This window comes from Myxine glutinosa, chromosome 1, assembly GCF_964187855.1.
Source record: "Myxine glutinosa chromosome 1, kmMyxGlut1.1, whole genome shotgun sequence".
NCBI lineage: Eukaryota > Metazoa > Chordata > Myxini > Myxiniformes > Myxinidae > Myxine > Myxine glutinosa.
The window spans coordinates 182086571-182102396 of NC_136261.1; the positions used below are offsets into that span (position 1 = coordinate 182086571).

The window sequence follows — 15826 nt, forward strand, 5'->3', positions numbered from 1 at the left end:
CACAATTCAGGCAATGGCAACACCTGCCTCTGATTTACATGAGTGATGTTAGCAACATACATACCGCAAGAGTTAGGGAACAGAGTATTATACTGTGTTATCGTGTACGATGATGAAATGTGTGGCTCCTTGTCCTCATCGCAGCTCATATCATCTTACATACAGCTTTTTATTACGGACTCCAGGTCAAACAGTTTCAAATGGAGCACATCACCGCCATTCGAGCAATTCAATTGCATCAGATGTGGCAAAAAATGTGAATTGCTGCTCCCAGCATTGCCAGATCAATGACAGAAGACACCATTTGCATTTTTGCCGCCTCGATCCCGACCCCGTTTAGAATCCCGTGCGGGCAGGGTACGGGCAACTTGCTAGTTCTGTGGAATACTAGTGGAGAGAAGCTACACCGCAAACCTTTCATCTGCGGTGTGGTCGAACAACAAGTGTCCTGCAGGGGCTTTCAAATGTGGAAATGGGTTGTGGAGAGCGAGCTATGAATATAAGTACATTCTGTACATATTGTTCAAGTCTGAGGAACGCGGCTGATGATGATTTGAAATTCCAACCACATAACAACTACCACCAAATCTGGAAGACTTAATGAATGCAGTCTGCAAGGAATGTCAGAAATGCCTACTTCTGGTTATAATGTATAAAACAAGACCTAAAGTCTAACAGCGGCTGTGTAGCTGGGCTTGGTTGATACTTTAGTTGAAAAGGATGGTATAACCTGGGTGGGGATACCAGTTAGCAAATAATGAAAGTATTAAATTATATTGAAGTACTCTAAGTCTCTAAGCTGTCTGCCACCGTGGAAGTGAAGAGATTGCATTGAGACACTGGTTTATTCTATATGTTTCGAGTCAACAATGAACCAACCATACACCGCTTCAATCCAGTATCTTTGCAGTCATGACAAAGGGATTGCAGTGTTACGATTATATTTACTATATTATTATTATTATTATTAACGTTATTATTATTATTATGAAAATGATACTACTGTATTAAGAAACCTGGGCTAATTTGTCCAAAGTGGCCTGAAGGTGAGCCATGAAGGCATGAAGCCTAAGGCCTATACGTACTGTGTCGTTGGAAGATGGGTAACGCCTATACTTTTAATATTTGATGATCATTTTAACAATCGGTTTGATTGTTTCACACTGAATGAAAAACGTGAAGTTAGAGCATGGCGATTGTGATATATGACAGGTTCGACGATATTGTTGCGGATATGAGGATGGTATTTTTTTTATTGTGTGCTTTATTATTATTATTGTCTATTCTGCGCCTCCTGCCTCCAGAGTTGTGTAAAGGTAAAAATGGCGTCCCGGTAGTTAATTCCATGAAACACCACATTGAAGGACACTATAATACCCTTGTTCAGTAGTTTATATCCTTATTATGTGTTTTAGATTAAGGCCTTGTCGTCCATTAACATGACACTCCATTGCACCGAGTGAAAAAGATAGATTCCCTTCATTCCCATTCCCCAAAACCTCCATTTCCCCTTTCGTCAATTGGCATTCGCATTGCCAACCCCAAAGCCACCATTGAACATGTGCTTGGGTTGGGGAAGAAAGGCGTGCCCGCCCGTCGTCATCAAGGGCGGAGCGGAGCCAGAGGGTCGCGCGACCAACCATGGCCGAGGTGAGCACACCGATGGGCGTGTCCTGAAGGCCGGTGGCTTAATCGCCGGAGGCGTGATAAAAGCGATGCGCGCAAGAGTGACCAAAAGGAGAGTTGCAAAAAGGTCCAAGGCTGAGCTGAGCTGAGCTGCGTGGTGAGGTGCAAAAGGAAAGAGCTGGGTCGTCAGAGGAGAGATGAGCTATGACAAGAGCTGAGCTGAGCTGCGTGGTGAGGTGCAAAGAGATGAGCTATGACAAGAGCTGAGCTGAGCTGCGTGGTGAGGTGCAAAGAGATGAGCTTTTACCAGAGATGAGCTTTTACCCGAGATGAGCTATGACAAGAGCTGAGTTGTGAGGTCCAAAAGCAGAGATCATCCAGGGAAGCACAAAGCCTGCTATTCGTCACCTTGCTCGCCAGCGGCAGCGTCCACAGCAGCAACAACACTCGACAGCCGTTTGGGGCCTGGACGGCAGTTTTGAGCAGGGCCGCGAAGGGACGGCGGCTGCCGAACGCGCCGATCGTGCTGCCAGCTCCAGACCTTCCTCTCCTTTTCAGCCAATCCTGCCTGCAATTTCCCCATTCGTGTACGTGAGTTTGTTCTGTTCGTTCTGTCTTGGGTAGTCAATTAAGTCTGTATAAGCTAGTAATTTGCACTGTGTCACCTGCTTTTTCATGTCCCTGTACATAACCGTGACTGCTCCTTTTTGCTCGTGTGTGTAATAATAAATCCCGTTACTCTTCTGTACGTCTTCTTCTTCCTCTTTACATTCGGTCGTTTTAGAGTTTTCCACATTGAATAGCTGTGGCGCGATCGGGCCAACGTTTGGGTGAATCGGGGAAACTGTTAGGTCACGGGGCCTCCGCTCGGCAAATATAACATCCTTAACCGCGAACCGTAACAATATGTTCGGCCTGAATGGCATAGAAATCAAAATGGCGGTGTGTGGACTCAGCCATTGTAAGCCGTAATGACATCACAGATGTAATCACATCTCATCACCACTGTCATGTGACCAGATCCTCAGCTCTGATTGGTGTACGTTTGTGAGGGATTTACATACATACATACATACATACATACATACATAGATACATACATACATACATACATACATAGATACATACATACATACATACATACATAGATACATACATACATACATACATACATACATAGATACATACATACATACATAGATACATACATACATACATAGATACATACATACATACATACATACATACATACATACATACATAGATACATACATACATACATACATACATAGATACATACATACATACATACATACATAGATACATACATACATACATACATACATACAGACAGACAGACAAACTGTTCTATACGGCTTGCCCTACGGGCTACGCCATAAAAACTCACATATGTTAGAATAAGGGCCTAGCCTGTGATTATGCCTTAGGGTACAGGAAGGCCCAAAGAGATAGGAAATCTGGACATCAAGGATTGGTATGCACTGTCGATAACATTTTGTCCCATGACTATTGGTGTGGTGTATGCTTTTTGAACAACCCTCATAATCTAGAGACTAAAAACAGGTTTACTTTACCCATCTCTTACTTATGTATGATATTCCAGAAAGTATAGGCCACGGTTTGGGTTAGGCCTATAACTTCCGTCCCCAGCCACGGTTGTTTTTCAGGACGAAGCGTTTGTTTTCCCAAAAAGCATTCGGCATGTCGGGTTGAAAGGACGTTTGAGGAAAGGCAGGTGTTTTCCAAAGGGAAACCCTTGGAATTCCAGTTTTCATGTGAAGGAGGATGTCCCGTAGCTTCCCTTGGGGAATCAGGGTTTCCCTCACCGGTGTGCGGCAGCTGTGCTGACCGTGGGAGCCATTTGAAAGTGGTTGTGTTTCGCCTGCGACAGGAAATTCGTTTGAATCCACTCTTTTTGAAGCCTGTAGTTCTAAGAGGACACAGATATCCCTCCCTCTCTGATAGATCTGATAGTTCATCCCTCCGATGGAGCAACCAGGGCACAAATATTCACGTAGATCATCATCATCAATGTATCGGGTGCTGGTGCTTTGGCATTGCTTTCCCAGTGGTCAGTCGAGGCAGGAATTGGTGTTTTGTTCAGGATGCAGGAGATAATCCGCCTGCTCTACATGAGACAAGGATGGATTTTTAAAGTCCACCAACGACCCAGACCCAGACGTGTCACCCAGTTTTTCGTGGACACGCGATGCACACATTGATGAATGTAAAACACCAGGGTGACAGTTTATAGCTGATTCGAGATTCGAACCCAGACAGGACATCTCAGAAGTGAATGCACCGACAGTATATAGAAGCCATTTTGCCAGCCCTAGCAAAATAACCTTAATAGAAAGTTGAAGCTATAACATAATAATAATTATCATTATTATTATTATTACTAGCAGGTACCTACAGGTATTCCGCATAATATAAAATGTGACTTAAACAATATTATCCAAAGAACAGTTAAATATGTGAATTAAATATTGTCTAGCTATATGCTTCCTTAAAGATGTTGCTTTATTAAATGCACCGTCCCCCAAACCAAGTCCTCAACTCCCTCCCTCCCCCAAAGCCCAAGTCCTCAACTCCCCCACCCCAAAACCAATTCCGCAACTCTCCCCCCAAACCAAGTCCTCAACTCCCCCCCCCCCCCCCACCCAAGCCAAATCCTCAACTCCCCTCTCCCCCAAACCAAATCTTCAACTCCCCCCCCCCCTCACCCAAACCAAGTCCTCAACTCCCCCTCCCCCAAACCAATTCCCCAACTCCTCCCCACCCCAATCCAAGTCCTCAACTCCCCCCCCCCACCCAAACCAAGTCCTCAACTCCCCCCCCTCACCCAAACCAAGTCATCAACTCCCCCCCCCCCTCACCCAAACCAAGTCCTCAACTCCCCCTCCCCCAAACCAATTCCTCAACTCCTCCCCACCCCAATCCAAGTCCTCAACTCCCCCCCCCTCACCCAAACCAAGTCATCAACTCCCTCCCCCAAAGCCCAAGTCCTCAACTCCTCCTCCCCCAAACCAATTCCCCAACCGGCCCTAACTACTGCTGGGAAGGCAATGGCAAACCTCCCAGTGTCACCTTTGCTCAGGAAGCTGCTTCGGCAGCAGAAACACTCCACAACAAAATATGGTACATTAGAAACCGAATACGCCTTATATGTCATTACTACCAACTTCACCTACTCCTACTTCCTCATAACCTGCTTTTCCACCTTCCCAACTTATTTCACTCTTCTGGCCTTCTCTCCATGTCCACATTCACAATCTCATGAGATATGTTCTGTGGAATTGCCACTCAAGTGATTTCCGTTTATAGCTTGTGCAAATAAACGATGCTAAATTAATTATCTTCGTGACGCATAAATGCAACACGAAGAATAATTAACGACTAAACGACTTGAATTCATAATCTCAGGATATTTTACATGACAAACGGACAGAGACGCGACAAGCGCATTGTTATTATTACTAGGGAGATACCCGTGCTAGTGCTACGCACGGGTGGGAGGCCAGACGCAAACAGACAATGCAGAAACGGCGAATGCTAAAGCATGAAACCAATAAATTCCACATTCATGTAGCACCTTCAGTCGCACGTCAGACATGGACAGCAAGTTCGTGAAGGACTTCCATGAAAAACGTGCCCGTTCGCAAACAAACGGGTACGTTCACGTATAGAAACATCGATCGTGGGTCCGTGGCGAATCTGCATATGGCGATCCGCGAAGTTCACGTTCAGAAAGTAGAAACCATCACGGCATGTCGTCATTTACTTGAACTCGATATCTCTTTTTTCATTCCAAACAACATAACTCCAATCACAAATTAATCACAAAATAAACTTTTAACAACATTGTTAATGTTTCCTTCATTGTAAAAACGACTAAGTCAACAGTTAAAAGGATAGGTTTTTATAGTTAAAAGTTATAGTTAGTTAGTTATAGTTAAAAGGAAAGGTTTTGAGCCGATAGGTGTTACGGCCTCGGCAAGATCGATGGAGACAGCGATCTGTTGGCTTATACACCGCCCAAATAGCTACGTTGCATTCTCTCATGCAGAGATTAAACCCACGTCGTTTGAACTTTGGCTGAGGTCATTATTTACTTTTAATGATGTTTATATATGAATCAAAAGGAAGATAATTGGTTTTGGGTCGTCCTTTCCACATATCTCGTGGGATTGTGAGTTGGAGAGACGACCGTGATGGCGGGGAGGGGGTTGGCATTCTCTCAAGTAGGGATTCAACCCATGTTCTTATAACAGGTCTTTGTCCGAGGTCACCGAGTCCGATCGGTGCAGCTTTACAGCGATCGGTGCAGCTGTTTGTGCGGCACCTGGGAAAATAAAGTTATGCGGAAGTCCAAACCTGAAAATGCTGGAGGCCAAAGCTGAAATTGGAAAAACAATACACCCTATTTTACTCCAGGAGATCCCAGGATTACCCACTCAAAATATCGTTGCGATGGGTTCAGCCGTTTTTGTGGTACCTTCGAATGGATGGACGGACAGACAGACAGACGGACATTTCGTGAATTATAGTAAGATTTAAAAAAACAAACAAAAAAAAAACTTCAAAGTCTTGATTGACATCTGAAAGGGTGCTAACGAGTAAGGACGTGCTTCCTCTGCTTGGATATATTTCCTGTCGTTTTTAGTTTTCCTTATTTGTGAGTACAATTAATTACCAGATGCAGCTCATGCTGAATGGATTTGTAAAGGACAAATAATATAACCAATAATTTAAACTTTAAAAAAATGTAATTTATCAGCTCCTGTACCAAGTCCTCAACTCCCCTCTTCCCCAAACCATGTCCTCAACTCCCCTCTCCCCAAAACCAAGTCATCAACTCAGAAGCAGAAGGTGAATTGAAAATCGAGGCCATAACACCAAACTTAAAACGAAAATTTGTATAAAGATTTAGAGGATTCGAACACTCCTATTAGTTTAGAACGGTCTTGTCTGTATTAAAAAGGATCGAAACCTCATCCTGCGCAGCATGCAGCTCCTGCTACAAGGGGCAATGGAAAAGTTCCACAAACGCGACGCTCAGAACTAGTGCAAAAAATGCCTTTTAAAATTTGCAATACCTGACTGGGAGTAATGAGTAAGAAAATGTAATTTACTTACATATACACATTTTTTCCCGCTTCTTCGGTTATTGTACACCGCTCCTTTCCTTTTCCATCTCCAGGTGCTGCATGACGTCATTGCCGTGCGCCAAAGGGGGCCCGGCGATGACGCGCGCCGAAAGGTAGGACTCAATTTTCACTCCGTTTGTTTCTTTTTCTTTGTTTGTTTTCTTTCTTGTTTGTGTTTTTCTTTGTTTGTTGGTTTGTTTTTCTTTGTTGTTTTTTTGTTTTCTTTCTTGTTTGTTTTTCTTTGTTTGTTGGTTTGTTTTTCTTTCTTGTTTTTTGTTTTCTTTCTTGTTTGTTTGTTTGTTTGTCCACGATATCTCAGCCATCCTTTGACCAGAGAAGCTGAAATTTGGGCACAATAGTGACCAAGTCATTTATTTGGTTGTAAAGGGTATTTTTTGATTTATTGATTAATTATTTAACGAATCGATTAATAACGTAATTCATTAATTTTCAAAAGGTTACAGATTCAGATGAAACGGTGGTGGTTCAGGTACGCTATTAGCCAATTGATTAAGAAATTAATTATTTTACGATTATTACCTTGTGCTCGCAAAGCGAAAAGTTGTGTTGTACGTGTGGTGTACTGTACGTACGTGTGACGCATGTGCGTGCGTCTGCATTTAAAAAATTCATTTTCTCAGCAACCGATGGTCCGATTGACACGAAATTTTACCATCAGAGCAGCTCTGCCTCTAGAATTTTTTTAATTCATAAATATGACATCACAGGTCATGTGGTACGGACGCCATCTTGGGAAAACGTTACATCTCTATATCCCCAAAACCACTCAACAGAAAAAATGTAAACATGGTTCATTGGCAAGTACTCCCCATGGAGAATAAGATATGTAAATGATGGTGCCTTCATTATGACGTCATAATTCGTCACGTACATTGATCCGATCAGTATGAATTTTTTTTCGCTGCAATTGTTGGTCCGATTGACTCAAAATTTTGACCAAATGAGTGCCTCCTCCGGTAGATTTAAAAAATCATTATGACGTCATAGGCCACGTGGTACAGGCGCCATCTTGAAAAAACCGAAAAACGTTGCACCTGTATATTTCTGAAACCGTCCCATGAAAACATTGTAAGCATGACTCATTGTAAAGAACTCCGTATTGGGGAACAAGTGCTGTTAACGATGATGTCATCATTCGACAGGGACAACGCTTAGTCTGATCAGTTTGCAATTTCCTGAGCGTAATGTATGCAACAATTATATTAGAGAATATAAATTTATGATGTATTCGCTCACGTGGTCTGGCAGCCATATTGGATCAAATCAATAAATCCTTCAAAAACAGAAGAGTTGGCTCACACCAAGTTAACTGCGCAGGGTAAGTATTCTATGAATACCATCTAGTTATTTATTTTAATTACCAATCACTTATTTATTTTCTTTCTCATCTGTGCAATATCTCAAGCACCTTTTGAGCTAGGAAGCTGATATTTGGACACGACATTGTCCAAGTGATTTGGCTCTAAGGGGTATTTTTGACTTAAGTATTCAATTTTTTTCGATTAATAACTATTCATAAAGTTACAGAGTGGGATGAAGCAGTGGTGGTTTAGGTATGTTATTAGCCAATTGATTAGGAAATTATTTTACGATTATTATTTATTTATTATAATTACGCAATTAATCAATCAATTATTGTGCACCACTCCATCTCAATTCCGTCTCCATGTGCTGCAATGCTGCGCTGGAGGATATGTTATTTATTTATTTGGCACGGGGGTGGTGTACTTTGAACGTATCTGTACTTGTTATAAATATTTCATTCATTTAGTAACCTTTTAACTACCTTTTGTACTAGGATCCCAAGATCGATCCCATGACATCCCAGTATTTTGACGTTTCCTCACAGCCATGTAATTCATGCAAGGACACTGAAGTTTCCAAATGCTAATATGTGTACAAGCTCTTATATGAGTCTGCCACAGCGAACAGCAGTGAGTGAGAGAGATCGAGACTAAGTAAGCAATCTCTATTCATATCAAGCTATTGTACTGTTAAATAAACAATGAAAACATCTTCAAATCCAGGTAATGCCGACTGTTTTAAAGTCAGGTGGAAAGTTGCTGCTATTGAAATGATACTCGTTCAAGCCAAAATTTTACCTTTGTTTGGGTTACCTTTTCTAGCTTCAGCATTGGGAATGGATAGTGTTAAAATGAATAGTGAAAAAGCAGGGTATTAAAAAAGGGAAAACTTTTAAACCAGATAGTAGTTCTGATGAAAAAAAAATTGAACTACAAAGGTTTAAAAATGGCCAAGTGTGTCTCAAGGATCAACGCTTTGCTTTAAATATATATATAATAATATATATATATATTGTTACGGTTTTTGCCGCCCTTCCTGTCCTTACCAAGGGGAGATTAAGCCCCTTGTTCTTTTTGGGCCGGCGCAACCGAGAGACTTGAATTGCCCCTCCCGGGCAAACGCAAGGTAGGGTTTCGGGACAATTCTCGCACGTACCTAAATACCTGCGCCGCCGCGGAAGTGGGGAATCAAGCCTCGCACTAGCCACGCGTAATTTGAGTACACCAAGCGGATTGCGTACCACGTGGTCCGTGCAGTTACCTTTGGTATTGGAACCCGATTAGAGCGGTTCTATTCGTACCACGCTTAGTCAATGATGGAAGGGACGAGACAGTCGAATAAAGGAAGAACACAGGTTTAATTATTATTATGTACAATGATCGGTAGAAGCACAGACACAGAGCAGTCTTATGTTCAGCCCAGACACGGGCCCAATCACACTCACAGGGGGAAATGAAGGTAGGATGATGTTCACGCGCTGACTTGGTCATCCAGGATCGGCTCCGCCCGGCGTGGCTCTCCCCAGTCACAGCACGTCCCGCGATGAAGGCAAGCAGGTGGTGGGAGGGATCCTTGTAGCGCATCTCTCGAACAAAGGGCACAGCAGGCAGGCGGGAGGGAAATGTACGTGTCTCTCGCCAGGCTTGGCGGTTTCTCTTAGCGCGATTAATTACCGGCGCGCTCTCAGTCGCGTAACCCAATAGAGGCTCTGCCTCAAGCTCAACCGAGCGTTTAAGTTGTAAGAGTGCTTTATAACTCGGTTCATGCGCATCTTCTCTCTGAGCTCGTTCAACAAGCGCCTCTCCGCAGAACTCAACTCTCACAAGCGCCTCTCCCACCAGAACTTGGTTCAGCTCACCTCTCGCAGAACTGCACTGGGGGCTTCGCGCAACGGGTTATATTGCCAACCCCTTTAGCTCTCTCGAATGTTCTCACCACGCCTTGTGACGCAGTGCCGCAGCCACTCCCTTCGAGCCCTGATTGGCGGCTCGCTCTTACCGTCGGCTTCTCCTCCGCCCTCCTCCGTCTTGCCTCGATTTACCAGGCCTGCCTCGTGTTAATTTGCGCCAAAAAGCCAAAGGCGGCATAAGGTGGCATAAGGCAATGAAAGGACCTAACTCTCATTATTCTACTCAACGCAAGACTAACACAGGAAAAGGACTATGCTTACATTTACTAAGACATAACTGAACTATCGCGAGGCTACGTGTTGTAATGTGACTAAACTATGAGGGGGAAAATTAACCTTTATTTGTAGAAACTCAAAACCGCAACAATATATATATATATTGTATACAAGATCGAGGCTCGTGAAAGAGCTAACATCAATCACACAAAAAGTCAAACCGACACAGAAAACACAAAATAAGGGGTGTGGTAGACAAGATGGGGAGAGAGGGGGAAGGACACAAACAACAAACAAAGGACACAAACACAAACACAACATTTACGCTCTTCGTGGTTCACACTGGTATGACCTGTAGGACAAGGTTGTTGGAGCAGAATTTCTCAATAATTCAGACAGAAACATTAAGAGGAAAGTTTTGTTTTTATTGTGCTGTCAGCAGATTACAAGCTAATTAGCTGTAGCACTCTATAAACAAGCTTATTATTAAACAATCTGGCACTGTTAAGTGCCAAAACTCACCGCTTTTTCTTTATTGTTGGGAACATAAAAAATACAACAAGAAACATCTATAATGTTCCAATTGAAAACAAAACAGACGAAACACTTTCCAGCTAAATCACCTTTTATAAACTATGTCAAACAACATCCGAGAAACACAAAAAGACCAGAAGTGAAATGCGAGACAAATCCAGGTTAGGCCGCTGAGTAATAGTCTGCTGGGCAGAGGGTTATTATACAGCAAAAGGGCGGATTGCAGGAAAGTCGAATGAAAGTCAAATTGCAACCCAACCCTTCCTCAAGCCACTTTACTATCGGGTTTCCATTGGAGGTTGGAAGAAGAATTGTGGTACTTGTTGAGAAGTTTCAATTGGAGCTCTTTGGTGCTTAACCAAGCGCTGGTGCGTCCGTGCATCTCAGGAACGAACGCAGAGACCTTTCGGAAAGCAAAGGCAACCTTTGTGGCCCCCATCCTAGCCCCTTCCCAGTGGGCCGGACCCCACCCGCTCTGCGCCTGTACTGCGTCTATACGTCCCTGTTAATAAATTAGACATTTCTGAATAAATTAGGGCTAAAAGCTCAAGCTCAGACTGGCGCTCATGGTTCTATCTACAAATAAGACACTCCAGTAGGCGACAAAGTGCGTCGCTTTTACAAATACAGCACAAAAAGAGCTACTCAGAAAAATAAACAAATAGAACAAACTTCTGTTCCGAGAGTCGAACTAAAAGTGACGGGTCAGATATTTGCAATGGTTTAAGAATTCGTACAAAATACTTGCAAATTTTTGTGAAAGTTATCTCCCCCTCGCCGCCTCCCAAAAACACAAACTTAGATGATTAGAGGTTCACGGCTCAGACAATTTAAGCACGTAAAGGAACTTCACTTGCACGTGAAACACTTGTCTCTCCAAGACTGGTCTCTCCAAGCCAAGCATTATTGTCTGAGAAGCACATTCCTCGACCTCCTGGCCCCCCTCCTCTAATCTGACCCAAAGCGTCCCACAAGCCTTTCACTATTGTCCCACGGAACAATGAAGCACAAAATGCACGTACGACACGCCTTTTTCGAAAAGTTGCATGGGCGGAGATTTTATTATCATCACTATTTTTGTGAAAAGAACCAGAAACAAAAGCGCAACGAGCAATTATCATGGAGAAATAAAATGGAATGCAAGAACGCTCGATCCCCAGAGAAATCTTTTTCAGGTACATTCACTTTACAATATTCCTTACAAACTCGTAGAAAAAAAAAAAATCGCCTGTCAAACATCTTTGTAAAAATAACCTCCTTTCTTCTTTTTTTCTATCCAAAATATCGAACAGTTTAACTGAAACATCTAGGACAAACAGGCCCAGACTGTTTAAGTTGCGTGCACTCACCCACGCTCAAGCTTACTTTGCTGTACAGTGCAAGTCTTTGCAAAGTTTACATTTTGCTTTGTTCATGTCAAACGCGTTATTGTTGCTCTGAAAAAAAAAAGAAGTTAATATAGCACGGCAAGCTCGTTTATCGTATATAGCGGCCTCACGCTTGTCTTATGCCTACAGTTTCATGACCACTAGGTACATACGCCAGGAAACCAAGAAATCGATATCATCACTATGTATGTACAATACATCCTATATAGTGCTTCTTCTTGTTTTTTTAAGAAATAAAACAACGAACCGGCAGCGGAAAACTAAGCGAAAAAGGTGCTTTCTACAGCGGCACGACGGCGAATCGGGGACCTTACTACTCGCACAACATTCCTACAGTCCATTTCACACAAAAGAAATATTCAGCAGTAAAGAATCTTGTTAAATGTCCAGGTTGGCGAACCTCACTTCCTCAAAGAACACATCACTCCCACAAGGCCTGTTGTGAAGACAAACTGATCACATAGACTAACGCCCCTTGCTTCCTTGGAAATCTCCACCTGCCCTCACCCATAAACATGTAATCATTACAAGCAATAAAATAGTGATTTGTGTTAAAAGCAGAACCATTATAAAAAGCCTTAGAAAAGAAAAATGGATGAACAACAAAAGGCAGAAAAATAGAAGAAGGAGAAGAAGAAGAACAACAACAACACAACATACAATACCAAGTGCATTTCAGAGATGAAGTCACGACATTCTTGACATTCAAAGGAGTATCTCTCCCTTGAATGCACATCACAAGGCCAAGGCCAAACCTCATCATTACCCACCAATCCTACCATATTCATTCATGAGTGACAGGCCTTATTCAAAATCACATGCCCTAATGGCAAGCCTCAGTCCTCTGTTAAACTGCAGTTCTTATTTCAAAGAATTTTAGGCCTCGTCTTAAAAACCGAAGCCAAACCTTAAAATACCAGCCACAACTAGGCCCATTCCCAATACCACAACCGAGGCTCTATTTACATGTCATGGCCTCATTTTAAAACCCAATATACTGCATTTCAAAAAAAAAACAAAAAAAAAAACGGCTCTACCAATACCTCAAGCCCCCCATCCATCCCCCATCCTCAAAACCAACCCTATTCTTTAAATCTAAACCCAGTCTTAAAAGTTGCATTCCGAATCCCTTCCTTCATAATTTCCTAAACACTAGCCCCATTGGTGTGTAACATGCTATAATAGCCACTGTAGCGGGGATCAGGTTCAGCCAGCCGCTGGACTTTAGCCGAACTATTCAGCGGCACCTTGGTGGAACTGGCATTCTTGTCGATTTCATTGTTCGGGTACACCGTCTGTAAGGGTCATGGTGATGGTAAAAAGAAGCAACAGCGATCAAGTATGCACAAATGCACCACACGCACCTTGCAAAAGAATGATACATCGAAGCAATCGCTTCCTTTTGAACTAAACTGAGTCCAACAATTCCGTTGGGATGTCGATTGCCTTCACCAGCCTAGTTCTGAAGCTTTTGAAGGCTGCTGTGGGTTTTCTAGGCCAGAGGGGCCGTCTCCTGGAAATTTCCGAGCTTCCTGTTATGCGGCTCAAGGAGTGTTATTTACACCGTTCTTTCCGGGTTATTCCACTGGCGTCCGTCCCCCTCCACTCCCTTTACACACTCTAATTCTCAACGTGAGGATTTCCTGACGCCATGGTCCATTTCTGGGGGACGCCTTGTGCGCCAGCAGCGGAAAGGGTGCTACAAAATCTCGGAATGGTGGCCTTCAACATTCCATTACATAGCCATGAGACAAGGAACAAAAGGTAAAATGGGTACTCTCTAACTTCATGATCCTATTTTTCTGTGCTTTTCACAATGTCGTCTCCAGGAATTTTTGGATCCAACTTGATCAAGTGAACCTTAACACTTTTTAATAGATTTTTATTTTTTGGGAAATTAAATTAGTCCGTCAAGCAAGTAAAATTTGGAAATGATGAGGTCTGAAAGTAATTAAGTGTTGGTCTTTTTAGTTGCCGTACCTTGACAGGTGGTTTGTAGAGCTGTAGAGGGATCCATTGGCGCCTCCGTGACAGTAGCAGAGCAAGCAACAATGCAGAGAGTCCGAGACCCAGGACCCCAACTACCACCCACAAAATTGGCTGCAGAACTGACGGCACATCATCGTTGGTAGATTCCAAGTCTTCTCCCATAGCTGCCTCAGGAAGTCCGTTTTCTCTTTCTGCCATGGAATTTCGGTAAAGTCAGACAATGCTTAACAAACACCTTAAAATGAATAACAAGGAACTTTGGACACAGGAGGTCATACGGGCCCATCATGCCTGCACTATGCTTCAAAGTTTTCCAAAGATGCTTGATTCCAAGATACTTCATAGTTTTACAAAACCATTTAGTCGAGGAAAGATTGTCTTTTTACTCTTTTCTCTAGTCTGAATTCACGGCAATATAAGAAATCCTGGAGTTCGTCTATCTATCACAGATGCACAGGAGAATGGGAGAGAGAGAGAGAAGGGCTAAATTAGAAATAAAATGAAGATGTATGAGATATGATGGAAGAGAAAAAAGGTTAGGGAAGTGTGGAGAGAGAAGGGGGTTGGGGGGTGAAGAGAGAAGTAATGGGACCAGATGGTAGACTAGGGGTATACTATATGTACAAGTCGTACATGAAGGAAAGAGAGGGAATGTTTACACATAATAAAGGCGTGAATGATTGAGAATCTCAAATCTAGGAATCGCATTTTTTTTTTCATCTTCTGCACACAGCCAGGAAGATTTGGCCTATGTTGACACATATATATATATATATATATATATATATATATATATATATATATATATATATATATATATATATATATCAATATATATATATATATCAATATATATATATATATCAATATATATATATATCAATATATATATATATATATCAATATATATATATATATCAATATATATATATATATCAATATATATATATATCAATATATATATATATATCAATATATATATATATCTCAATATATATAATATATATCAATATATATATATATATCAATATATATATATATATATATATATATATATATCAATATATCAATATATCAATATATATATATATCGAGATATATATATATATCAATATCAATATATATATCAATATATATATATCAATATATATATCAATATATATATATCAATATATATATATATATATATCAATATATATATATATATATATATATATATAAATATATATATATATATATATATATATATCAATATAATCAATATATATATATATATATATATATATATATATATATATATATATATATATATATATATAATATATATATATATATATATATATATATATATATATATATACAGTGGAACCTTGACTTACGAGTGCACCAACTTACGAGTTTTCCGAGATACGAGCCGTCGCTCGGGCGGTTTATTGCTTTGAGATGCGAGCCGAGATCCGAGTTACGAGCTTACGCCACCCGCCACCAGGGTGGGTTTCCGGTCCACGTGGTTATCTTGCCGTGCAAGTACAGTATCTCTGCCGTATATCGCTGCTGTTGTGTTTTTCGCATGTTGGTTATTTTGGAGCTTACGCCAGCCGCCACCAGGTGGGTTTCCGGTCACGTGGTTATGTTTGCCGTGCAAGTACAGTATCTCTGCCGTATAT

At 41.6% G+C, this 15826-nt stretch overlaps 1 protein-coding gene across 2 annotated transcripts in view; it reads right to left on the minus strand.

Moving 5' to 3' along the window:
* Positions 1-10656: 10656 nt before the first annotated feature.
* Positions 10657-15826, minus strand: part of CRIM1 (cysteine rich transmembrane BMP regulator 1) — a 72066-nt gene continuing 66896 nt past the window's right edge. For both annotated transcript variants that reach the window (XM_068123455.2, XM_068123462.2), the window contains exons 15-16: positions 14151-14350; positions 10657-13465 (exon numbers count right to left, since the gene is read on the minus strand). In XM_068123455.2, the coding sequence (XP_067979556.2) occupies positions 13316-13465; positions 14151-14350 (350 nt within the window). In that variant the 3' untranslated portion in view covers positions 10657-13315. The remainder of the gene's footprint in view (positions 13466-14150; positions 14351-15826) is intronic.